The sequence below is a fragment of the Mustela putorius genome, unplaced genomic scaffold (assembly GCF_011764305.1).
Source record: "Mustela putorius furo isolate JIRA1106 unplaced genomic scaffold, ASM1176430v1.1 tig00000275_pilon_pilon_pilon, whole genome shotgun sequence".
Classification (NCBI taxonomy): Eukaryota; Metazoa; Chordata; class Mammalia; order Carnivora; family Mustelidae; genus Mustela; species Mustela putorius.
The window spans coordinates 7,055,969-7,081,532 of NW_025421341.1; the positions used below are offsets into that span (position 1 = coordinate 7,055,969).

At 43.2% G+C, this 25,564-nt stretch overlaps 1 protein-coding gene across 10 annotated transcripts in view; it reads left to right on the forward strand.

Moving 5' to 3' along the window:
* Nucleotides 1-24,566, forward strand: part of CFLAR (CASP8 and FADD like apoptosis regulator) — a 43,408-nt gene extending 18,842 nt beyond the window's left edge. For 8 of the 10 annotated variants that reach the window (XM_004764161.3, XM_045078548.1, XM_004764160.3 and 5 more), the window contains 8 exons: nt 2,308-2,413; nt 3,943-4,078; nt 4,855-4,940; nt 8,716-8,773; nt 12,434-12,483; nt 13,225-13,306; nt 21,889-22,399; nt 23,859-24,566. In XM_004764161.3, coding sequence (XP_004764218.1) covers nt 2,308-2,413; nt 3,943-4,078; nt 4,855-4,940; nt 8,716-8,773; nt 12,434-12,483; nt 13,225-13,306; nt 21,889-22,399; nt 23,859-23,997 — 1,168 coding nt within the window. In that variant the 3' untranslated portion in view covers nt 23,998-24,566. Of the gene's footprint in view, nt 1-3; nt 1,231-2,307; nt 2,414-3,942; nt 4,079-4,854; nt 4,941-6,966; nt 7,067-8,715; nt 8,774-12,433; nt 12,484-13,224; nt 13,307-21,888; nt 22,400-23,858 lie in introns of those variants that run through there. The other 2 variants (XM_045078550.1, XM_045078551.1) reach the window with 2 other exon arrangements.
* Nucleotides 24,567-25,564: the final 998 nt, after the last annotated feature.

Below are 25,564 nucleotides of genomic sequence, written 5' to 3' on the forward strand. Positions count from 1 at the left end.
ACTGATGGGCAATTCCCAGGCTGGACCTGGTGAGAGGGAGTGAGGTGGTCCCGGCTTACGAACAAGAGGAATGAGGACCGTAAGAAAATGCAGGGATTGTCACCTCCTTGACCCATAGATTCAACTGCCTTATAATGTTACTTCATTCCTTTGAAATCTTCAAATTCTTAGACCACGTTTGCTTGAAGTAATTGGGTAGAAGCTCATAAAGAAAGTGGAAGGGCTGGGTAGCATGTGTTTGCTTGATGGATAGAACGCGAGAGAAGAACGACTCAGATAGTAATTCTTGCCATCCCCTGAACGTGCGATCTGCAGTGGTCTTTCCTAGGTTATTTTCTGGCAGATTCTGGCAGATTCTGAGAAAGGAAATAACAAGTCTGACAGTGATCTTCCTGACCTTTGTAGAGCTCTGTGACCTCCTCCTGAGTCTGCTTTGGTCTTTCCCCTGCTGAAGTAGTTAGTGGGGTGGGCTCCCTTTCTGTGAGTTCCTCTGAGGTCCTTGCCCCCTGACGCTCAGCGGACCAGGGGTGCAGGACGAGCATCCTCCCCCCCCCCCCATTAACCAGCTGTAGGCCTCCTTCAGTTCTGAGAGGAGTGGTCCCAGGAGTCCTCTTTACTTTAGTTTTTCCCCCTCCTGTTTACCTTCTACTCTCTTGGGAGGTTCAGAGAAGCACAGAAGCCACAAGAAAGGCTGCATTTCTGGAGAAAGGAAGATACCCTGTAACCTTAAATTAACGGTTCCTTTTTCTCCAGACCACCAGCCTTCAGTTGTACCAATGTACACATTATTTGGAGAAGATGTGTATTACCAAGAACTCTATTAAGGAGAGCTGAAAGCGGTCTAGGCCTTGGGAAGTGTCTGCAGCTTGAGGTCTAGAGGCCTGTTTCAAGTCCCAATGACAGACCACATGGGCTGAGCCTGCCACTGACATTGGTTGGGTCTTCCTTTTCCCACTTGTAAAGCAAAAAAAAAAAAAAAAAAAAGACGCAACCCGATTTCACAAGTTTGTTGGTGGAGATCAGTTGTACTAATGGAGTTCGTGAAGTACTTCTAGAACTATGCAGCCCCCTCCAGATGCACATGTTCAGTATTACTGCTCTGGTTAGTTTTCCTTGTCTTCTCCTCTTCAACAATCATACGACGTCTGTGATGCTCTTGACACGTTTTCGGAGGCACTGGGTTTCAGTGAACAAGTTAGGGCACTCTCCGTTTCCTGTCTCCTTGCTATGGTGAGTGTGGACAGTTCTCAGAGCCTTTGGGTGGAGAGATTGGGCATTGGGATGCTAGATTCATCGATGCATCTGTTCAGTGGCCTTTTTTTTGGGTCAACACATGCCAGGTGTTTGGTAAGCGCTAGAGCCATATGGACGAAGCATCTTCTATCGTCAAGAATTTAAGAGCGTGGGGAACCTGGGTGGCTCAGTGGGTTAAGCCTCTGCCTTTGGCTCAGGTCATGATCTCAGAGTCCTGGGATCAAGCCCCACATCGGGCTCTCTGCTCAGCAGGGAGCCTGCTTCCCCCTCCCCCTCTGCCTGCTTCTCTGCCTACTTGTGATCTCTCTCTCTCTCTCTGTCAAATAAATAAATAAAATCTTAAAAAAAAAAGAATTTGAAAGTATAATGGGGAAAACAGCCTTCTGAAGCAATGAGAACCATGTCAAGGCAATAATGCCAACCACAGGGTGTCCTGGGAGCTCAGACGAAGAGTGATGGTGGCTCCCCCCAGCGCAGAGGTGACTGACTCAGGAGGAGCTCTCTAGACCAAGACACCTATGGTCACAATCCCCAGGCTCTCGATGCCTTTTACCCTTCGAGTTCAAGAGTGGCCAGGACATCCCAGGGATGGCTTCCTTTAGAAGCTCGCAACTCAAAGTATGGTCCCTGGGTCTTCGGCATCAGCATCCCCCGGGGGATTGTAAAGCAGAGATCACTTAGAATTCTAGTTCTGTCTTCCTTCTTAGTCATATATGTTCTTCACTTATTTCATCATCATGTCTGGGGAAACTAGGGGATTCTTTAGGGAAGTTTTTATTCTCTGAGTTGTTTTTAGAGCAGTTAGTTGGAAAGAAAGGTACTCTTTCCTATGGAAAGCAGGGGAAGGACAAATACCCTTTTTGAGTTCCCGAAGATAATCTTCCTGGTGTGGCCTAGGCTTTCTGTTTTATGGGGGTATATATCAAATGGGGGCCTGAACTAGCCTTTTAACCATTTACTGGCATAGTGGAGGCATAGGCTCTTGTTTCTTTTTTTTTTTTTAACTAGGATTCTATCTGAATTTACTAAAAAAGAAACTTGTCTGGTTTACAGGGTGCTGATGACAGAGATCGGTGGCAATTTGGAAAACTCTGATTTGTCCTCATTATTTTTCCTCATGAGGGATTATCTTGGTCGGAGAAAGGTAGCCAAGGATAAGGTAAGTTTTCTTTTTCTTGGTTCGTGTTCCCAAGAGCCTATCAGAAGGTGCGGTGTCCCTGAGTAGGAAGGCCCAAGTTGAGGGTGAAGGTTGGAAGTGAGAAGAGGAAGTTATTTCCTTAATACCGTTGATAGGAAGAGAACTGGTTTCTCAGTTGAGAGGAAATAGGGTGGCCCTGGGTGTTTCTCTCATCCTTGTATTTTATCCTTATTTCTATAAAAGTCAGAGGCCTGATTTAGGCATCAGTTTCTCTCCCCCGTTTGACAGACCATCTGGGAGGGTTAGGAAGTCCATCTGCTCGTGCTGAGTGCAAACAAGTGGGAAGCACGAGTCCACTCCCGTCTTGCCCTCCCACGGCATCTGCTTCCCCTCAGCAAGCCCGAGGTCAGTGCGAAGTCATTAGGCTCCATATGGAGATGGGGTGGGGGAAGGTTCTTGTGACTCATGTATTCAGGGAGTGGCAAAAGGAGAGATTTGGGGCTGGAAGCTAGGTAGCAGTCAAGATCTCAGGGATGTTGTAATTGCTGGAAAAGTGTTTGAATTCCCTGTGGCCCTATGTGAGCCTGTTGGCCTAGGGACAGGCCAGGAAAACCTCAGGTCTCTAGATTATGACAATATGTTCTTAAAGGACCTGCCTTTGAGGACTCTGGTGAGGTGGTGAGGTGTTGCTTGAGAATTTCCTCATGTTCTTGAATCATCGTAGTTTTGTTTCTGAAGTCTAGGCAGACGGGGTGGCCGGATGCCCCCGTCATCAAATGCATTGAATAGGAAAGAAAATGAAAAAATAGAACTTTTGTTTGGTGTCCCAAATCAACTTACCTGCCAATCATTTAGAGCAATTTCATGCTGATGATGATTTAAAAAAATAAACATAGAGCCTCCGTAGTCAAATGTTAAACAGAAGGGAAGTAAAACCAAAACGGTGCCTATTTCTGAAATAGAGTTCTTTCTGAATCTCTTTGGTCCAGAGCAAGTGACTAGCATACCCTAACTTTTAAATTTTACCCCCTCACACCTCCTGAGTCAGATCGAGTTGGAATGTCCAGCATTGACTAAAATATTTTAGGAACTTCAAAATTACATCACTGGGATTTTTCTAGTAGAAACTGGCCTCCAGCTATCTTCTTTCTTCCCCTTTTTTTAGGAAAGCCCTTAAAGTTTTTCAGTAGAATATCCGTCAGGCCTTTTGGAAGAGAATAACGTCAGGAGTATTTTATTTTTTTGGCCTGCCCCCTCGTGGTACTTCTTGATGACATAATATGGCCCACGTGTCTATCCCCAACCTCCCTAGGGGCTGTCCACCAGAAGACTTCCCCACCTCTTTCTTAATAAAATCCAGGAGTGTCATTTGCTCCTGGCCTTGGAGGGACTATAAAACAGAGAGGTCTGGTTTAGGATCGCCGAAGATCACGGAAGGGGCTCCCCTTGTCACATTTCCTTGCTGCTACAATCACACAGCCTGAGGTTTTGCACTTGGGGCTTCAGAGTCTGCCTTCCTGACATTTGTTTCTTGTTGGTTGCTCTCTCAGAGTTTCCTGGATCTCGTGATCGAATTAGAGAAACTAAATCTGATTGCTCCCGATCAGTTGGATTTACTAGAAAAATGCCTGAAGAACATCCACAGAGTAGACCTGAAGACAAAAATCCAGAAATACAAGCAGTCAGGTGAGTAGGATTTTGGCCTCTCTGCGGCCTAAGGAAAGTACCCCGTGCCTCTGAGGTTTGGTTGGCAAAGACTCCTTTGTTGGTGGAGTGGAGGGAGCAGAACCTGAGCGTCGACAGCCCCCACTAGGCTGTGGCTAGAGATCACACCCCTTTCTAGCTTTCCTGTCCCAGATCTGCTGACTTCATCAGCCCATACCCATGATCACAGAGTCTCAGCCCTCTGCGGAATGCTGAGTGTGATCTTCTGTGCAGGCTGGCTGCATCGTGGACATGCAGGGCTTCCGAGTGTGTGCCAAGCCCTGCTGTCTTGTTCCAGTGTTGGGCCTGACCCCCATTCAACTCCGGGTGGCATCCTGTCCCTTGGGATCCCCTAGCTGCAGTACCCTCCACAAATGGGACCAAACTCACAGTGGCCTGCTTTGTCATGCCACCCCTCCCCCATTGTCTTTTAGATTCAGCCTCCCCCTTGGGCTCTGTTGGCAGTCTACTCCCACCATAGGGTCACAGCCTCAAGGTCATAGCTGAGACCCAGGGATCTGCAGACCTCTCCTCCTCCCAGGCAACCAATAAAAGATCAAGGGTCGGTGTAGCATTTCTAGTCCTTTCTTAATGACAGTGGGGGAATCATCTGATCTGATCTTTTGAATTTGGTAAGGTAGTTAGATAAAGTTCAGGGTATTCTGAAAGATGGATGATGGACCAAACTGAGCCATTGTTGAATAGTCATTTGACAGTAACTTATACATCTTAAGTTAATACCTCTCCTCTGCTTACAGCTCAGGGACCTGAAACAAGTTATACAAATGCACTCCAGGCATCGTTCCGAAATTTGAGTCTTAAGGATCCTTCATGTAACTTAAGGGTGAGTCTGGAGCAAATGTACGGAATTCCAGAAACGGTTTCAGAATGCTGATAAAAGTACGCATGTTCTCATAGCATGTACTTCATTTAATGTCTGAAAAAAATGTGGTAGAAAAATACATTAAAAAAAATGTGTACCTTCTTATAATTACAAAGCCAACCTGTGTTCATTGAGAGAATTTGGAAAATGCAGAGAAATAGATGGAAAATAAATCACTTCTGTCCTACTAACTAAAGATAATCACTGTTAATATCTTGTCAGATTTCCTTCTAGTCTTTCTTTGATGCATGTGTGTGTACCTGCACATACACAGCTGAACATTTTTAATCATTGTTCATTTGTTCTTTAGAAAATTTAGCTTTTAAAATATAAGTAAGTAGTACATTCTCATGAACAAAAATTTCAAGATGTATTAAAAGGATTCTTAAAGTATGTTTTCTCTTATCCCAGTTCCTTTCCCCAGAGACCGCTGTGGTGAACCACTTTCTTATGTAAACCTCCAGAAATAGTCTACGCATGCCACCCCTCTCCCATTGTCTTTTAATGTCTTTTAATTAAAAACAACCCATTGTTTTTAATGGGTTCATATGGATCTACTGTTTTTAATGGGTTCATATGGATCTGCTTTCTGATACGTCTGTATAATTTTATCTGTATATAACCCTTTTTTGGGTGTGTATATTTAGATCATTTCCAACCTATTGTTACTGCAATGATTCAAAATAAATAATTCTCATATTTACCTCTCTGTGCATTTGCTTATTATTGGGCTTATTTTAACAATTTCAGCAGAAGTGTTTTTGTTACTGTGTTCTATTACTGATTAATTGATTTGTGACCATAAATATCACATAGTAACTTTGGGCTGTTGTGTTATTAAGTGGGTGTAGTGTATTCTCATAATTATCCTTGGTTAGTTTTTTATCTTGAGAAGTTAATCCTAGTAGGATAGCGTCATCCTCATAAAGATTTGTGGAACGTGTAGTTAGGTCTTAGGTCACAGTGCAAGTTCATGGTCAAATTACAAAAGCTCTCACAAACATGGGTGAGGAAAACATTAACTACCCCTGTAATAGAAATAGTTCCATGAAGAATGTGAGCTGTGAGATAACGCTGAGCACTAGACTTTCAGAGCTAATTGGATATTAAGGATTATACTGTCCAACCCCCTCATCGAACGAAAAAGGAGACTCTTTAAGCCTGAATTGCATTAGGTGATTGCCCACCTCTGTGGACCACCAGAACTGGCTGAGCCCTTGTTCTTCCCTTCTATACCATGCTGAGTTTAATCAGCTCCGTGCCAGTCATGCCATAACTTAAATGTATCTGACATTTTTAAAAAAAAGAATCAAATACACTTCCTTTTTGTCCTTCTGAACCGAGTCGTGAAACAAAATTGGTTTAGGATTCAAGATCCCAGATTTTCTGAGCTTTTTCTACTAGCGTATATCTGATACAAATTATACTGCCACTCTGGGTTAAAAGCTTGCCATATTTTTACTACTGCCTTTCAGTTTTGTTGATGAAAGTCTTTATATTCACGGTCTATGTAGCCTATTGGGAACCCAAGTGTTCTGTATTTAAATTTCTCCTTTAATTTGCTCTATTGATAGACGACCCTGGTCATTAATTTGCTTATTAGTCTGCAGGCACTGTGGCATATGGATTCAGTGAATTTCTCATAAAATTAGGAGGTACATACAAAAATGCAAAGTGCTTTAAAAATTGCAGTGGCATTAAATGACACATGATACAACATATTATAGAATACGAAAGTTGTGACACTCTGCAACGCGATGCTTTTTAAATTGAGCTTTGATTTGACGTTAATATTTCTTTAGTAGCTATGTTTATTTGAAGGCATATCCAAGTGGGGTTCCAAATTCTGTATAGTACTCTCAGCTTCTGGCTAAGTCACTTGTGATTAGTGACCAAAAGCAACTTACATGTTTTTCTTTCATTTAGACACAAAGACAACTACAGACACAGCTTAATGAATAGTATACTTCTCTCTTTCGGCTAGGGTAGCTTCAGAGAACTGTCATTTGAAAGCTGAACCTATCAGATGGTTGGCCGTATGTGGTACATGTACCTTACAAAGGACCTGTCATCTGAGAAGAGAAAGGGTCGGTTCAATATTTCGTTTTCTGATTAATTTCATTCTAGTCCTCAGAATTGTAGTTGATTTTTTTTTTTTTTGGTATCTGATTTTTTTTTTTTTTTTGATATCTGTTTTTATTTTTGGTGTCTGATTTTTTTTTTTTTTTGTAACTGATTTTTAAGAACCAAGCCCACATGTGGCCTATGCGCAGCTAGGCATTAAAGAAACCCAATAACTAGACATTATAGAAAAACAATAACTAGCACTGTGGTAAGTGCTTTGTGTACATTGAATCTTCACAAAAAATTATAAGATGGCTACTATTATTATCCTCATTTTGAAGATAAAGAAACAGACATGGAGGTTAGATAACTTGCTCAAGCATACAGATTTGTCTGGTCTAGGACTCCCCACTGTCTTGTCTTTTCTTTTCTTTCTTTCTTTTTTTTTTTTTTTTTTTTTTTTAGTATAGTTGTCACAAAATGTTACCTTAGTTTCAGGTGTACAGCGTAGTGATTTGACAAATTTATACATTATGTTATGTTTACCACAAGTGTAGCTACGACAGTCTGTCACCATAGAAGCTAATATCATTGACTGTATTCTTGGGCTGTGCTTTTTATTCCTGTGACTGACTCACTCTGTAGCTGGAAGCCTTCAGCCATTCTGCCCATCCTCCCACCCCCCCTCCCCTCTGGCAACCATCAGTGTGTTCTATATAGTTATAGGTCTGATTCTGCTTTTTGTTTGTTCATTCAGTTTTTAAAAGTTTCCATATATTAAGGAATTTGTCTTTCTCAGTCTTATTTATTTCACTTAATACTTTCTAGGTCCATCCGTGTTGTCACAAATGGTACAGACTCATCCTTTTTGTGGCTGTGTAATATTCCATTACATATATATATACTACTCCATATGTAATTATTTCAATATTTATAATATATTACATATATATGGTGTGTGTATATATGTGTATATTTTCCTTATCTGTTCTTTATTGATAGACACTTACTTAGGTTGCTTCCATGTCTTGGGTTTTGTCAGTAATGATGCAATGAACATGGGGTACATGTATCTTTTTGAGTTAGTGTTTTGTATTCTTTGGATAAGTACCCAGCCATGGAATTATTACATTAAATAGTATTCCTATTTATAACTTTTTGAGGAAACTCCCCCATAGTGTTTTCCCCAGTATTTAAACAAATTTACATTCCCACCAGCAATGCTTGAGGGTTCCTTTTTCTCCACATCCTCACCAACACTTCAGAACTCCCATTCTTAATCATATCATACATTGCCTCTGTGTTAAAGAGTCAGGTAGAATGTCAGTCTGATGTTCCAACAGCTTGTTCTAACTAGAAGCTACTCTACAATATCATAACATCGCACTTTATTGAGCTGTTTTAAAACATTCTAATAAGCTAATTTAGCATGCTGCATGTTCACTGTATTTTTGTTTTTTAAAAGAAAGAGTTGCATTGTTCTTTGGCAATAGAATACAGGATTTATGGAGTTAACTGTTCTAGCTCTTCTTTAGATAATTTAACTGTGAATGTGATAATTTTATTTTTTTCCTGGGTAAGAATTCTATGGAGATATTTAAAGAGGTGTGATACAAAGTGACTCTGAAAAAAAAACTAACAGGGGATGTGACCTTATTCTTTATATTTGAAGCTCCAGAATGGGAGAACTAAAGAACAAAGACTCAATGTGGGACAACTTGACCTTCAAAGTAAGGCCAATTTTTCTTTATATTCATTCTTCTTTTTTTTTTTTTTAAGATTTTATTCACCTATTTGACAGAGGGAGAGAGAGATCACAAGTAGGCAGAGAGAGGGGGAAGCAGGCTTCCCGCTGAGCAGAGAGCCCAACACTGAGATCATGAGCAGAGCCAAAGGCAGGCACCCAGGCACCCCTCTTCATATTCATTCTTTATAAATGCTTGATAACTCAAGTACAAATTGTTGCATTTTTGGAGTTGACCATTTTCTTTATCTACATATTCTGATTAAACTCTCAAAGTAGGTAGCAGTTAAATTCTTAAAATGTAGCCATTGGCATTTCTAATTATTTAATGAATTAGCTTATTTGAATGTAAATACTTCCTACTCCAACAGCTTCATCATCTTGGCTATATTTTTAAGAGATGTGCTATTTATTCCTGAAATGGAACGATAAGCAGGCTGTGTTAAACATTAATCTAGCCATGATAACAAACCATGTTAAATCAAATATCTGGCAGCAGGAAGAAGGAAGGTTACTAGGATATTGTTTTATAGCTCAGTTTTTTAAATATATTTTAAAAAAGATTTTATTTATTTATTTGAGAGAGAGAGAACATGAGAGGGGAGAAGGTCAGAGGGAGAAGCAGACTCCCCATGGAGCAGGGAGCCCGATGCAGGACTCGATCCCTGGACTCTGGGATCATGACCTGAGCTGAAGGCAGTTGCTTAACCAACTGAGCCTACGTTCTCCCCCAGGCACCCCTAGCTCAGTTTTTTTTTAAAAAACGAATTTATTTATTTACTTGTCAGAGAGAGCTCAAGCAAGGAGAAGTGGAAGGCAGAGAGAGAAACAGACTTCTTGTTGGGCAGAGATCCCGATGCAGGACTTGATCCCATGACCCTGGGATCATGACCTGAGCTGAAAGCAGACGCCTAATCAAATGAGCCACCCAGGTGTCTCTGTTTTATAGCTCATTTAATAAATCTAGATACTCTACAGATGACATCCTTCTACTCCTAAGAAGAAACAAAAAATACAGTAAAAAACTAGTCATTTCAACCCTGTGTTGAAGACGATCTCTGTCTTCTCTCTTAAATATCATCACTTGATCCCATAACATAATTTTTAAAAGGTGTATTTCTTTTGCGTGACTTGAGGCCTCCCTGAAGTGAAGGCTGAGACTCGGTCTCACACTGGATTGTTGCTGACTGTGCTTCAGAACTCCAGGAGGCAGGGATCCACGGGCAGGAGAGGAGGGCTCAGTCTTTCCCGAGGAGCTTGGAATTTGTCCCTTGTGCAATGGCGATCTCGAATGTTCCAGCAGAGCAGTGGCCTGATGGAAACCTTCTTTGTGTGGCAGGCCCCTTGCCAAAATCTTCTGAGTCAGCCTCCATGCTGTCTGCCTGCATCTAGAAACTGCGAAGTTTGCCCAGATTCACCAGATGGTTCTGCTCATGCCTGTCCTCCCCCACCTAATACTCTGCTCTCCAGCAGAAGCTACGGAGAAGTGAATTTATTCCTGAAGTGACGGCATGTTTCTCAAAACACTGGTGAGGTGGCAAGAATTAGCATTCCGAAAGCTGTTTAAAAGGAAAGCAGGAGACCTGGTAGATTTGGACAGGAATGAAAAACAAATGGGTGTTCTTCCTGTAGCGCACCCTGATGCAGGCTTCTCCTTCACTGTAATGATACTGGGCGTCACAGGCAGTGGATGAATTACTGAACTCTACGTCTGAAACTAACAGTGTACTCTACGTTGGCTAATTAAACTTAAATTAAAAAAAAAAAAGTAATGACACAGGTGAGATGGGCAAGGCTCCCAGCGCCCATGGTGGTCCTTCAGAGAGCTAGGGACCCGCTTTTGCCTGGATCTGGTTTATTTGCTAGTAAAGAAAAAAGCGTTCATATTAATTTAGACTTGCAAATAGATCTGGATTGGATGATAATGATGATCACTACAATTTATTAAGCTCTTACTAAGTGCTTTAACCCTAGATGGGCATACTATAGTTTGGTTTTTTTCAATTCTTTTAATCCCTGATTGCTTAAAGACAAAATGAAAAATAGAAATTTCCTTTTAATCCCAAGGGTCAGATGACCGCTGTTAACATTCGATTTATATATCTCTAGACTCTCATTTTTAAGCATACATATGTGTAAGCATTTGCACACACATGTATTTTTAGGTACGTGGGATTAGTATTATGCATGTTATTCAGTAATCCGTTTTCACTTACTATATCCTGCGTCTTTTCATGTCAAATACATAAAGATCTTTCTTATCCTTCCTAACATGGATAGCGTCTATCATATGTACCATGATTTATTTAGTTCATCTCATGTTGGTGGATTCTTAAGTATTTTTCTAGTTTGAGGCCATTATGAACAATTACTCGGTAGATATTTTTGCATACTTGCTCTGTTATTTCCTTAGGATAAATTTCTAGAAGCAGAATGTTGGTTTAAAAGGTATTGCCAGTTGTCTTTTTAAAAAGACCGTTTCTTAGGGCGCCTGGGTGGCTCAGTAGGTTAAGCGTCTGCCTTCAGCTCAGGTCATGATTCCAGGGTCCTGGGATCGAGTCCCGCATGAGGCTCCCTGCTCCGCGGAGAGCCTGCTTCTCCCTCTCCCTCCCTGCTGCTCTGCCTACTGTGCATACTCTCTCTTTCAAATAAATAGATAAAAATCGTAAAAAAATAAATAAATGAAAAGACTTTCTTTTTTAAAATATTTTATTTTTTTTGGAAGTAATCTCTGTATCTGATATGGAGCTTGAATTTACAACCCCAAGATCAAGAGTCAGGTGCTTTACTGACTGAGCCAGCCAGGTGCCCCAAAAAGACTATTTCAATTTACACACTTGAAAGTACTCATTTTCCCCAAACCTTGAAAATACTGACATTTTCTTTGCTTGACTTTAGATGGTCTCATTTTGATAACAGTCTTATAGGGTAGATGTTGGTATGTTCATCTTCGGTGTTTAAAAACGAAAAACACCCTGAGATTTTAGGAGGAACCTTGCCCGAGGTCACAGAGCTGCCCAGTGATGCTGTTAGGGTTTGAGGCAGACATTCATGACTTCAAAGCTAGTGGTTTCTCCACCTCTCTGAGCGAATGAAGTCATTTTTCGCCTTACATTATTGGCTTTAGGCTTACCTACATTTGCTTGGCTCTCTGCGCTCTATCTTGCCGTTGCCATTTTAGTTTATGACTTCTCAATATCACTGGACTAAGAAAACACGGCCATCTGTTGCATGAGTGACAAATACAAGCACAATTTTCCCACTCAGTAGTCCCTAAGGCTGTCCCCTGTAGGCGTTGCGCACGGTTTCAGCACAGGGAAGAAAGCTATTGGTATTGTCGGGTTGAGGTTATTGGAGTCTCCCTATCCCTTTAAAAATTCCATCAGTCCCCTGGCCCTCTTCTGGAGAAAGGCATTTCCCCTTGCTATTTAAGCAGTTCTTCTACCTACCCCCTGTGTTTTCTTATCTGTTAGATTCTTTGGTGTGAGTTTGGAACCTTGAGGCTGAGTAGAGCTGAGCAAAGAAGAGACAGTCAGGGGAAGAAAATAAGGGAAGAGAACAGCAGGGAACTCGAGGAACCCAGACAGCATGGGGGTGGGCTCAGTTCTCCTTCAGCTTTGTAAGTGATTTCTCTCTCATCCCCCAGGAGAATCCGTGAAGGCGTCCATCCAGGAGTCAGAAGCATTTCTACCGCGGGTACAGAATAAATGATCTGATTTGGTATTGTATTGTACGCACAGTATCTGTGCAGAACTCTGGTTTCTTTAAGATCTCTGTCCATTAATAAGTTTTTGGGACAAGAGGAGGGCGCTGCGAGTGCCGTTCTCCTGGGGACTCTGCTGGGAAGTCTTCCTCCTAAGGGAGAAGCCTGGATAGAGCAAAGAGAAAAATGTTGATGTGGATTGCGTTCGTGAACTTTGGAATGTGGGGAAATCCCAGAGTGGCAGTTCTCCTCTTAGCCGAGTGATTGCTGAATTTATTAGTAACCAGTGACACTGAAACTCGACCTGGTCTGGCTTCTTTTTTAAAGGCTGAAAGCCTTCTCCATAAGGAGCCTGTAGAAGGCCTCCTTTTGTACTGGTTTGGAAAGATACCACTTGTATAACCTCAAGTTACTGTGGAAACGTATGACCCATCCTTTCTCTCAGCTTTAAATTGTCTTCATCCTGCCGAGCTCAGTCGTGTGCAAAGAGACTGTGATTTTCATTAAAATTAAAAACTGAGACAGCTTGTCTTTGGCACATTACCTAAATAGAGAAAAAAATGTGAAATTAATGGGAAACGTCAACTGTGGTGACTTCAGGCTGTGTCTGTTGAATGACTCACCTGGCAACAGGACGTTTGAGGAAATCCAAAAGAAAAGATGGTATGCGTGTGGGACCTTGTGGAAACAGAGGAGTGTCCAGAGTTTTTAACCATCCCTGCTTTCCTTTCCAGCACGTTCCAGAGGAGAGATACAGGATGCAGAGCAAACCCCTGGGAATCTGCCTGATAATTGATTGCATTGGCAACGACGCAGGTAGGTATGGAAGCTGTGGGTTTCCCGAAGGCCCACAGTGAGGTCACGGCCCAGACAATCTGTTCGCAGCAAACCGCGGCGGAAGTCTGTGGCTTCCATGGCGAGGGGTGCTTTCTTAGTCATGTCACAGCCTGGATCGGGCTGGAGTGAGCTTCATTCCACGGGATCCTTCAGTGACATCATCATCTGAAGCCTTGGGGTTTCACACAGGACTCTCTGGGTCTGGGTGGTGAATGAAGGAAGCGCATGGAGTCTCCCCAGAGAGTTTAGGGACCAGTCCTGAAGGTGTGGTGCCTCATTCCCACTCACAATCCATTGCTCGAACTCCCTCGTGGGCCCTCACCTGCCTACAGGAGACAAGGAACTCAGCCTGGATGTGTGCCAGGAAGGAAAGGAAGGGATTTGGGGAGCTCATGGCATTGTCTCGGCACAAAGGTGTGATTGGCTGAAAGCTGGGGCGCTTCCGTCTTGCTTTTTCATGCTGGATGCTGCGGCGGGGAGGAGTCCCGGCATCCAGAGTGGGGGTTTAAAACGGAAGGCTTTCTGGTCCCAGTGTTAGCAGATGTCCCAGCACGTCATGCACCTAAATTATGAGAGCTTTTCTGGAGAAAAATAAAAAATATTAGACGTGGGTGTTCACTTAGAGGCAGTGTGTTCCTTACGTAGTTCTTTCCCCCTGGCCTTGGTTGGCCGGCCTTGGTCTGTGCTACTTGTGCGTTACTCTTGTTGGGATCTGAGCTGGTTCTCTTGCTCAGCTGTTGATGTCCTATTCAAACTGGAGCAGGCCCAGGGGAGCATCAGAGAGAATAAGAATCTCATTGTGAAAGAACACGTTTAATTATTTATCTCTCCCTCAGAAGGGTTGATTAGCACATTTCCACAGGTTTCCTGCTTTTCAGAATTCTTGGAATGAGTCAGAGCTGTCTTTTAGGCTCCCTGAAAATGTTACCATGGTGAGTTCTATGGGAAGAGAATCTAAGAGAAGGTCAAATTAGCAAATATTAGGTTGAATTTCCCAGGATTTCAGATATGATCTCACTTTCCTCATGTCCTATTTTCAGTTAGATGTGAGACATGCTGTCTCCTCAGCTATAGATAAGTGTCCTTTCTCTCTTAACCATTAGTACCAGTATAAGAATGAGAAAATATTTCTTCAGTGAGTAACTTCCTGCTTTAAAAGAGAGTATTTGTTTTCACTTTCTATTATAATCAGTTTTGTTTCATTCATTAGCAGAAAGTTCCCAACTGTAGGATGTATATCTTTTGTATGAAGAGATCATAACGCCATGACCTGCTGTGAATTTGTGACTAAACCTCAGTGTCTGTGTCTACTTCCCTTGCTGAGTTATAGGTCTCTTGTGCACCAGGAATGAATGTGTATTTGTGTTTTCCACTATTACTAGGAGCGTAGTCACAGGTGGGTCCTGGAATATGACTGGGTGGCTTTGACTCATGGCTCGGTCATGTCCTAGCTTGTGACCTTGGACAGTTTTCCTAGCCTCTGTAAACCTCAGTTTCTCTTCTTCTTCTTCTTTAAAAGATTAATTTGAGGGACGCCTGGGTGGCTCAGTGGGTTAAAGCCTCTGCCTTCAGCTTGGGTCATGATCCCAGGGTCCTGGGATCGAGCCCCGCATCGGGCTCTCTGCTCCTCCGGGAGCCTGCTTCCTCCTCTCTCTACCTGCCTCTCTGCCTACTTGTGATCTTTGTCTGTCAAATAAATAAAAGATTTATTTTATAAATTTTATATAAAAATTTTATAAAAAGAATTTTCTAAAAAATTTTATAAAAATTAATTTAAAAATTTATAAAATTTATAAAAAATGATAAAAAAAGATTAATTTGAGAGAGAGAGAGAGCTTGAGTACAAGTTGGGAGTGGGGCAGAGGGAGTGAATCTTTAAGTAGACTCCCTCTGAGTGTGGAGGCTGACCTGTGGGATTAATCCCATGACCCAGGAGATCATGACCCTTGAGATCATGACCCATGAGATCATGACTTGAGTGGAAACCAAGAGTGGGACACTTAACCGACTGCACCACCCAGGCGCCATTCAGTTTCTCTTTCATAAAATAGTTCACTAACAGGAGATACCTCATGGGGAGTTTGGGAGAAGTGAATGAATTCATACTTGTAAAGGTCTTAGAGCCCATACATGACCATTTCTACAGCAAGATGAGTGGATAGTTACACTGAGTGGAATAAAGGCTATCAACAGCTTCTCACCAGTTCAGGAAAAGTTTTGCCACAAAATGAATCCCAGAAAAGAACTTAAGGTTTTCAGAGCTTTTGGGTTTTCTGAATTGTGGATAAGGAGTTGTGGTTACGTGGAAGAGAGCTCTGGGGCTGCCTGAGGTGTGCTACAAGCCTCTTTGACATGCAGTAGACAGGCTTATTATGGATACTGTTTTCTCCTAAGAAAAGCTAGTCCAGAAAAAATGACTAGTAACCATTTGTACTTAAAAAGAAGACATCTAAAAGGTAGTTTATAATTTTGAGTGAATGTGGGTTGTGCATTAAAACCCCTTGATTGGTCTCTGGAAACAAATGAAAGACTTACACAAAGTCGGTCAGACTTCCACAAAGCTGACTCTATCACCGCTTCCTAGCTCACTCGCTCTTCTGTCCTTGTTCATAATCATCCCCCTACTTGGCGGGGGGAGGTGTCCCCTTTCTTCTGTTTTGTCGGGCCCCCACCTAAATTAATATCTTTACCGCAGTCTCATCTCCAGGTGTCTCAGACTGCACTGATGATCCCTCCTCTGACGGCTTTTTTTTTTTTTTTTTTACCTAAAACCCCACTGTACTGTGTGACATACCAGTTATTGTTTTGTGCCCATTTATAAGCTCCCCAACCAGATGATAGGCTCCTTGATAGGCTCATCTTTATTTCCCAACATGAAATACAGTGTTTCTGCAACATAGGAAGAGGAACTTTTTAAAACACGAGTTTTGGGGGCAAGCTAATTTGAGAAGTGATGAATAGTTTGTTCCTCCTTTGAGATTTGCATATTGGTCTGAAAGACTGAGCAGTCCTCCTGTAAAGAAACTTAACTCCCCTTCTCACTAAGAATATCCTGCCCGACTTGGCTCTCATTTGTATGCCCTTTTTATTTTTAAGATTTTATTTTCTTTATTTGACGGGAAGAGAGTGAGAGCACAAGCAGGGGGAGTGGCAGGCAGAGGGAGAGGGAGAAGCAGGCTTCCTGCTGAGTGGGGAGCCCTACTCTGGGTCCAGGACTCTGAGGTCATGACCTAACCAACTGAGCCACCCAGGTGCCCGCATTTGTATGCTTTATTATAATTAGAACTGGGCTCCTACAAGGTGCTCATTAAGTAGTGGTAAAAAGAATGATGAGGCACTCCACCTTTCTTATTTTATACATTGGTTTAATGGACTTTTTATAGATTGTGTCAAGATTAATGCAAACTCATTTAATTTTATTTTATTTTAAGATTTTTTTCTTAAGATTTTATTCATTCATTTATTTGACAGAGAGAGAGAGAGACAGCATGAGCAGGGAGAGCAACAGTCAGAGGGAGAGGGAGAAATAGACAGCCGCCGAGTGAGGAGCCTGATGTGGGGCTCGATCCCAGAACCCTTAGATCATGACCTGGGACAAAGGCAGACACTCAACCAACTGAGCCACTTAGGCACCCCGTAAGATTTTATTTTATTTTTTTTAAAGATTTGATTTATATATTTGACAGAGAGAAAGAGCACCAGTAGCAGAGTCAGGCAGAGAGAGGAAAGAAGCAGGCTCCCTGCCGAGCAGAGAGCCCGATGTGGGGCTCGATCCCAGGACCCTGAGATCATGACCGGAGCCGAAGGCAGACGCTTAACTGACTGAGCCACCCAGGCGCCCCGTAAGATTTTATTTTTAAGTAAACTCTACACCCCAGGTGGGCTTTGAATTCACAATCACATGCTCTGTTGACTGAGCCAACCAGCACCCCAGTGTGAACTCATTTTAAATGAAAACAAATTCTCAACGAATGGTGTCATTTTGCCGTATTTAGTTTTTTTGGATTTCATCTCAATAGCCCCCAAACCTTCTGGTTGGTTCTGACCCTAGCCCTTGTCCTAACTGCAAGGCCACACAAAAACTCATCATTTGGGGAAGTTGAGGCTTACGGAGATAGGGTTGGGTCAGGACTGGGGTTTCCAGGGAGGGTGTAAGGAGAAGTGTGACTTCTGCAGTCGCTGAAGTTTTATTTTCCAAACTCAGCATCCAAGTTTTTCTTCCCCATTTGAGGGAAATGACAAGGCAGCTTCTGTGATCAATGGGACACAGACTCCAACTGCTCCCCACGCGTTTCAGCGTAGGCTAGAGAGACTTCCCTGTGGAGGTCCTGTCTGAGGAGCAGCTTCCATGAGAGAGATGTGCTGCAGGCTCCATGAGGGGCTGTCTTCATTTTCTTTTAAAAATTAATATATTACATTTGAGTAATGACCCATAGTTGGCAAAGTGTCTTTACAGACATCTTACGGATCCTCACAGGCACCTTTTGAAGAACATGGCATAGGCATTAGTAGTACTCACAGTAATTACAGATGAATAAATTAAGATAGTTAGTTTGTTCAAACTCCTACTGTCATTACTCTGTTGATCTTATAAACCAGACTGGGCTCTACCCATGTTCTTGCTGGCCCAAGCAAGAAAGTTGCAAATGCTAGCTAGCATCAACCCTCCCTCTAAGATAGAGGAAAGATGTGACATTACGGGACATCTTGATGATGAGGACTTCAGGCTGTGTCTTCTGAGGTGACTGGGCTACCAGAGGGATATTTAATGGCGACTCCATCTTGGTCTGAGGTCCCTCTAAATTGCCGTCTTTATTGGCTTTGGGGGACTGTCCCATTTTTGCCTTCACCTCCTCTTTATTCTTCTTTCTCCTGTTCTATAAGGTAAGCATTTTCTGCCCAGACATCAGATTCCTGTCCCCTTCCTAGTCCCTCTGTTGGCGTAAGTTAGTTTTTCTAGGATCAGGCAAGGTTCAGACCCAGCAGATAGGGAGAGGAGCCAGGATTTAAACTTAGATCTTGGGATTCCAAAACTGGTTCCTCTTTTGCTGGCCCCATGCAGCTGCCTGCTCTCTGCTGTGACAGCCCCCACTCCCGCCAGAACCCACTGGGAACCCAGAAAAGGGAAAGGGAGAGAAGGCACGGGACAGCCCTTGTTCTGTCCCTGACTCCTGCACATCAGCTTGGCAAGACAGACCATGGCTTTGCTTCGGGGACTTTGGTGAGGGAGGAAATCTATCCGTGAGAAGAGGGTTTTGAGGGAGGGCAGGCCCTCTGAGAGAAGTAAACAGTCCCTTTGAGTTTGGTGTTTCCCTGTTTGCTTCTGCCCCCTGGAGGAAAGAAAACGCCATGACATGTGGGTCCTCAAACCAAGACTTGGGAACGAAACTAGTGATGGAACTGGGGCCCTTGTCTGGGTGCTCTTTGTCCGGTCCTGGGTTCCAGCTGAGCCCGGTACTGGGTACGGAAGGCTTGCCTACACCTGCTGAGGAGCAGGCCAGGGGGTAGCGCCTTTTCTACCACACTGAGATCCTGTGGGGATGAGTGAGCTGTTACTAGGTTCTCCACCCACCTGTGTATCATGTCCTTCATGTCCCTCCTAATATTTATTTATCACAGGGTTTAAAGGAGATTGGCACCTTCTTTATATGTCTCCATTATTACGTGATATATAATTTCTACCCCCCCCCATTTACCTGTGGGCCAGACAAAAAGTAGGTACCCTACCTACATCCTTAAGTAATGGTTATTATCATTCCCTTTTCCTGATTTACCTAGTAAATTATTTATCTAAGAATGTGTGCAAGTTACTCCACAATATAGTGGCTTAAAACCACGATATGAATTTATATAGTATCTTTCACAGTGTGTGTGGAGCAGGAATTGAGGAGTAGCTTAGCTGGGCTGTTCTGGCCCGGAGTCTCTCGGCAGATTGTGGTGGGATCTCAGCTGGGGTCATCCGAAGGCGTGACTGGGATCCAGGGATCCTCTCAGGAGGCTCACTCAGATGTCTGTGAAGCTGGTGCAAGGCCTTAGTTCTTCTTCATGTGAGCCTCTCCACAGCACTGCCTGAGTGTTCTCCTGACATGGTAGCTGGCTCCCCCCAGAGTAAGCTGTTCAAAAGAGAGAAAAAGCCAGGTATAGGCTGTATTCTTTTTATGATCTGGCTATGGAAGTCCCATAGTATCTCTATGCTATAGTCATTAGAAATGAGTTACCAAAAAAAAAAAAAAAAGAAAAAAGAAAAAGAAAAGAAATAAGTTACCAAGCATGGTCCACATTCAAGGGGAAGGGAATTACTCTTTTTAAGGAAAGCGGGTCAAAGAACTTGTGGACATATTTAGAAGTGCCATATATGAGAAATGTGGGGCCATGATTAACCCCAGCTCTCCTGAGGGGGCAGTTCTACTAGACCCAATGTGAACATACCCGGCCGGGCACTGCCTGTAGGCTGGGTGAATTAAATTAAGAACGCTCAAGAGAGCTCTTCTTTGTCCAGTGGCTGTTTTTTCCAGCTTTTTGTTCACCCAAGGCTGTGTTTCTTTCTCTATCTTTCTCTTCCTATTTCCTGTTGAGAAGCTGGAAGAGAAATTACAATAGCCAACTTTCACTCTTATAGTTTATTGGGGGTTGGTAAAGTTTGTAGGACAAGAAGGCTGAAACTCTTGGTTGAAGCTGTGAGTCTTTTTTTTTTTTTTTTAAAGATTTTTATTTTATTTATTTGACAGCGATAACAAGTAGGCAGAAAGGCAGGCAAAGAGAGAGGAGGGGAAGCAGGCCGATGCGGGGCTCCATCCCAGGACCCTGAGATCATGACTTGAGCTGAAGGCAGAGGCTTTAACCCACTGAGCCACCCAGGCACCCCAAAGCTGTGAGTCTTTGAACAACATCATGTTGTTTCCATTTAATGCAGAGATTTGACAATTTGTGGCAAACAGGTATGTGGTAATTTCAGGAGAGTTACTTACCTCTACTTTCTGTGATGCCTGCACTGGTATGAGATGGGGCCCTTTTGTCCCTGGGTAGAAGTTCTCTCTGTTCTAATTAAGTCGTGTGTGGTTTAATCTGGTTTGGATGCAGTGCCGGACTTCCGGAAGACCATCGCTCAGGGGATGAAGGGAGGTGGTTACGTAGTCATGAGACACGGAGAAAGATCCAGAAAAGCTGGCTAGGAGTTCTGGGTAACAACCTGAAATTGGAGATGTCTATTTAGCTTAGGGAATAACATTTTTTCTGCTCTGCAATGGAACTAAGAAATGTAGGCATCCCTCAGACAAGGAACAGAAACTTAATGGGCTCCTCAAAGGGATGTGGGATTTTTCATGAGGAAGAGAAAGATGTCTGTCTCTGCTGTTAGAAAGAAAGAACAAAGCAGGGGCACTTTGGTGGCTCAGTGGGTTGAAACCTCTGCCTTCAGCTCCGGTCATGATCCCGGGGTCCTGGGATCGAGCCCCGCATCGGGCTCTCTGCTCAGCGGGGAGCCTGCTTCCTCCTCTCTCTCTGCCTGCCTCTCTGCCTACTTGTGATCTCTGTCTGTCAAATAAATAAATAAAATCTATTAAAAAAAAAAAAGAAAGAAAGAACAAAGCAGGAGATTGTATTTATTTCTCTGATGAAGGCAAGCTGAGCAGATGGGAAAGAAATGAACTGGGTAGGCTATAGAAATTTCTGGAAAATGCAAACAAGATTTTTTAACAAAGGGAATAGAGCCCAGGAGCTTTATATGTATTATCTCATTTAATCCTCCCTGTGTGCTCAGAGGGTGGGTATTGTTACTTCCATTTAATGCTGGGGAGACCCACTTCTTTAAAGTCACGCAGCCCGCAGGTGTGGTAAGTTCAGTGTTAGAAGGCACGCTTGTCTGGCATAAAGTCTGCCTTTTCCACTGCCTTTCACTCTTCCTGCAGGCAAAGTTAATCTGGGGTTCCTGGAAACTAGGAGAGGAATTCTTGGGGGGCACTACAGGGGAGCTTGGCTAAGGGCTCCCAGTGCTCAGTCAGAGGAAACACTGGGAAGCAGATCATGAGAGGAACTGGAGAGTCTGGAAATGGTCGCAGCTTAGATGTAAGGGCCTCTGTATCAGCCCACAGCCTGTGGACATGAGGGAACTTGTGACATGGGCCATCCTCTCTGCAGCCGTTTGGATCTAGATTTGGATCTGTGCTCTGCAAACGCATCCATTTCCTACATACTTGCATGTTTAAGAAAGAGCTTTTTTGAAAAATCCAAGCTTTGTTTTGGTGAAAGAGAAAAGTTTTTGGTCCCCCTTTGGTTGCATTGGACTAAAAGTGGGCTCAGTCCGTGCCCGTGGCCAGATGTGGAGGTAGCCTCTAGCAAGGGACAGATTGTAACTGAGAACCTGGGACTTGAGGGTCGTGTGTTTCAGGTTGATTTCTTCCTGCCCCGGGCTCAGGTCCCTCAAAACCTCAAAATTATGGCACAAAAGCAGAAATGAATTAAGTAGTGGAGATTGACTGTGCTTATTAGAATTGCTACCTGGTGTCTCAAACTTTTCTCACCCTATTGTTGTCTGTGTGTGTGTGTTTGTTTATTTTATCCAGCATTTCTTCGGGACACCTTTACTTCCCTGGGCTATGAAGTTCAGTCTTTCTTGTATCTGAGTGTGGACGGTATAATCCAGGTCCTTCGCCGAGTTGCCTGCATGCCTCAACACCGAGACTATGACAGCTTTGTGTGCGTCCTGGTGAGCCGAGGTGGCTCCCACAGTGTGTTTGGCGTTGATCGGACACACTCAGGGTTCCCTTTGGATCAGATTAGGAGGATGTTCATGGGAGACGCGTGCCCTTTTCTCTTAGGGAAGCCAAAGGTCTTTTTTATTCAGAACTATGTGGACTCAGAGGACCCACTGGACAACAGCAGCTTGTTGGAGGTGGATGGACCAGCGGTCAACAACCTGGAATCAAAAGCCAAGCAGCCTGGATCATCTACCCTTCACCGAGAAGCTGACTTCCTCTGGAGCCTGTGCAAGGCGGACGTGTCCCTGTTGGAGCGGTCCTCCAGCTCTCCGTCATTGTACCTGCAGTGCCTCTCCCAGAAACTGGGGAAAGAAAGGTGAGCCACCTGGGTGGGTGTGGCCCATCTCTGGACCACTTGTCTCTTTTCTTGTTGCCACGATCTAGATGACCGCTGTGCCACGTTGATGCTCTTCTCTTCAGGGAGGAAAGGATTTTTCATTCCCTCCTGGAGATGCCTTAGGAGGAGGCACAGTTTATGAATGCTTTGTGCTCCAGGAGGTCACTTGTAGTCAGCTTGTAGTTTGGATCTTGTTCTTCAAAATAAGTAAATTTTTGTCTTTTTTAAAAAAATTATTGTTACAAAAGCAATACATTCTCCTTACTGGAAAAAATAAAAAAAAAACCGTGAAATTTAAATGCCAAAAGCAGACTATAACAAGCAGTGATAGTCCTACTTATTAGAATCAATTTCTGTTAGCCACATGTTGGTATATTGCCTTCCAGATCTTTCTCGGATACCTGCATAATCATATCTAAATGGAATCATCAAAATGGAATCATCATCTGCTATTACTTTATAACCTGCCTTTAGTTGGTGTAACAGTACATCACATGCATTTTACATGTCAGTATCTGACAACATCATTTTAATGTCCATGGAACAGTCCAGAATAAGGCTATGGTGTACTTTACTTGACCCATTTTTGGTCATTGGAAGGTATTTTGCTTCCGTAAAAGGAAAGCGTTCAGTGTCTTTGTGTTCAGTATTTGTGCTTATCTGTACTGTTTTCAAGAAGAATTGCTGTGTCAAACGACATGCATTTTGAAAGACTGGGATGCCCTCTAGGGCATGCTCTGCACGAGAGTGCCTGTGTCTGCGAATTCTGCCCGACACCGCATGCTCTTTTCTTTCCCTGTCTTGACAGTTTGAGGGATGGAAACCGATACTTGACTCCCCACATGGGCAACTCTTTGTTATACAGACATATCTGATGTTGATTGCCAAGAATACTTCTCTAAGGGAAACCTTGGTGGTCTGGTTTTCATTTAAGAGGATTATTTCCATTTAAAACTGGCAGTCTATTTTCAGTTGTCCCATTACAATTTAGAATGAAATTTCGGAGCCCTGTGCGAAATGCATTCTGTGGTGGCTCTGGGGACCCCAGGAATACATTGCATGGCCTGTGACACCCGCCTCCCTCCCTGCTCAGTCGCAGCAGCAAGGAAGGGACTGTAGTAGAAATCTCAACCTTCCATATGCCAGCAGTGTTCTTGGCATCCAACCCGCATCAGCGTAAGGGATCCAGGTGTGTTATTATCTGGCTGGCATGTCTCTAGGATAAGAATCAGTTGTCCCTTGAGTGAGGGGACTGTGGTCATTGGCCCAGACTGCTGCCAGCTGGCTGGGATCACTCACTAAGCAGCTCGTAGAGCATTTAAAAAGGAACAGTTTCAATGCACTGTCACCTCTGTTGGCTTCTTTCAAACTAATGGCGATCTGTCTCCTCTTTGACATTTGCATGGCATTAATTTTTTGCCTTTCTTGTTCCCTCCAGAAGACGCCCGCTCCTTGAACTCCACATTGAACTCAACGGCAGCGTGTATGATTGGAACAGCAGAGCGTCTACTAAGGAGAGGTACTCTGTCTGGTTGCAACACACGCTGAGAAAGAAACTCATCCTCTCTTGGGAATGAACAGCCAAAAGCCTTTTCTACTCCCGCCATCTCCACCACTAGGCCAGAAGTAGTTTTCAAGCAAGGGTATGTGTTGTGCGGGAACGTGAGGTCCTGTATGTGCTGAAATGAGCCTCTGTGAGGACTGTGATCAGGGAGGTGTGTTTGAACTAAAGCCTCTGGGTGGAAGGCTTTGGTCTCTTGCTGAAAGTGTCTGAAGCCCGTGTTAGGAAGGAAATGGCTGTGAAACTTGAAAAGCCGAGTGCCGGTTGAGTTGGGTGCTGCCTTCCTTCGTGCCAGAGCGTGGAGACAGGGTTGTAGTCACACATCTACCACTGTGCTACTACTACTATAAATTTAGTGAAGGACACGAACATTCAGTGCATAGCCGTGTCTTTGTAATTGGACCTTGTCTGTCTGTCTGTCTAAGACTCCAGTTCTAGTTCACCGCTAACTACATACATTTTTCTTTCTCACATTTGGTGGGATGACCTGAAAGGCAATCATTATTTAAAATTGCATTTAAAGGGGCGTCTCGGTGGCTCGGTGGGTTAAACCACTGCCTTCGGCTCAGGTTGTGATCTTGGCATTCTGGGATTGAGCCCCGCATCGGGCTCTCTGCCCAGCGGGGAGCCTGCTTCCTCTCTCTGCCTGCCTGCTTGTGATCTTTGTTGAATAAATAAATAAAGTCTTTAAAAAAAAATTGCATTTAAAGTTTAAAAAAACATATTTATTTTTATATACATATATGTATTTTAAAGATTTTATTTATTTATTTGACAGACAGAGATCACAAGTAGGCAGAGAGGCAGGCAGAGAGAGAGGAGGAAGCAGGCCCCCGCTGAGCCAGGAGCCCGATGTGGGGCTCCATCCCAGGACCCTGAGATCATGACCTGAGCCGAAGGCAGAGGTTTTAACCCACTGAGTCACCCAGGTGCCCCTTATTTTTGTATTTTTGACTTGGTGTTAAATTGGGTGTATCTGTATGTGTTAATGTAGTAAAATACTTCAAATCTTACAATAGTCCCTAACTGAAAATTCACCAAGTACTCAGTAATAAGGGTATGGTAATGATGATATATTCACTGGGTGGTATTTTACGAAACCCTTAAAATTATATTTCTAAATAATAAAAGCTTGCATTGAGCTATTATTAGCTCATTATATAAATTGCATGGATTATCTCATTTAATCCTCTCCTTGCAAAAGAGCTCTGTGAAAACAATATCCAGTGGAAAAAAGACAGTCTCCTCAACAAATGATGCTGGGAAAACTAGCCAGCGACATGCAAAAGAATGAAACTGGACCACATTTTTACACTGTACACAAACACAAACCCAGAATGGATTAAGGACCCAAGTGTGAGACTAGAAACCATAGAAATCCTAGAAGAGAGCACAGGCCTAATTTCTCTGACATCAGCTGTAGCAACATTTTTCTAGATGTGTCTCCTGAGTGGAGGGAAACAAAAGCAAAAATAAACTACTAGAAGTACGTTAAACTAAAAAGCTTCTAGATAGCAAAGGAAACAGTCAAGAAAATAAAAGACAACCTGTGGAATGGGAGAAGATATTTGCAAATGACATGT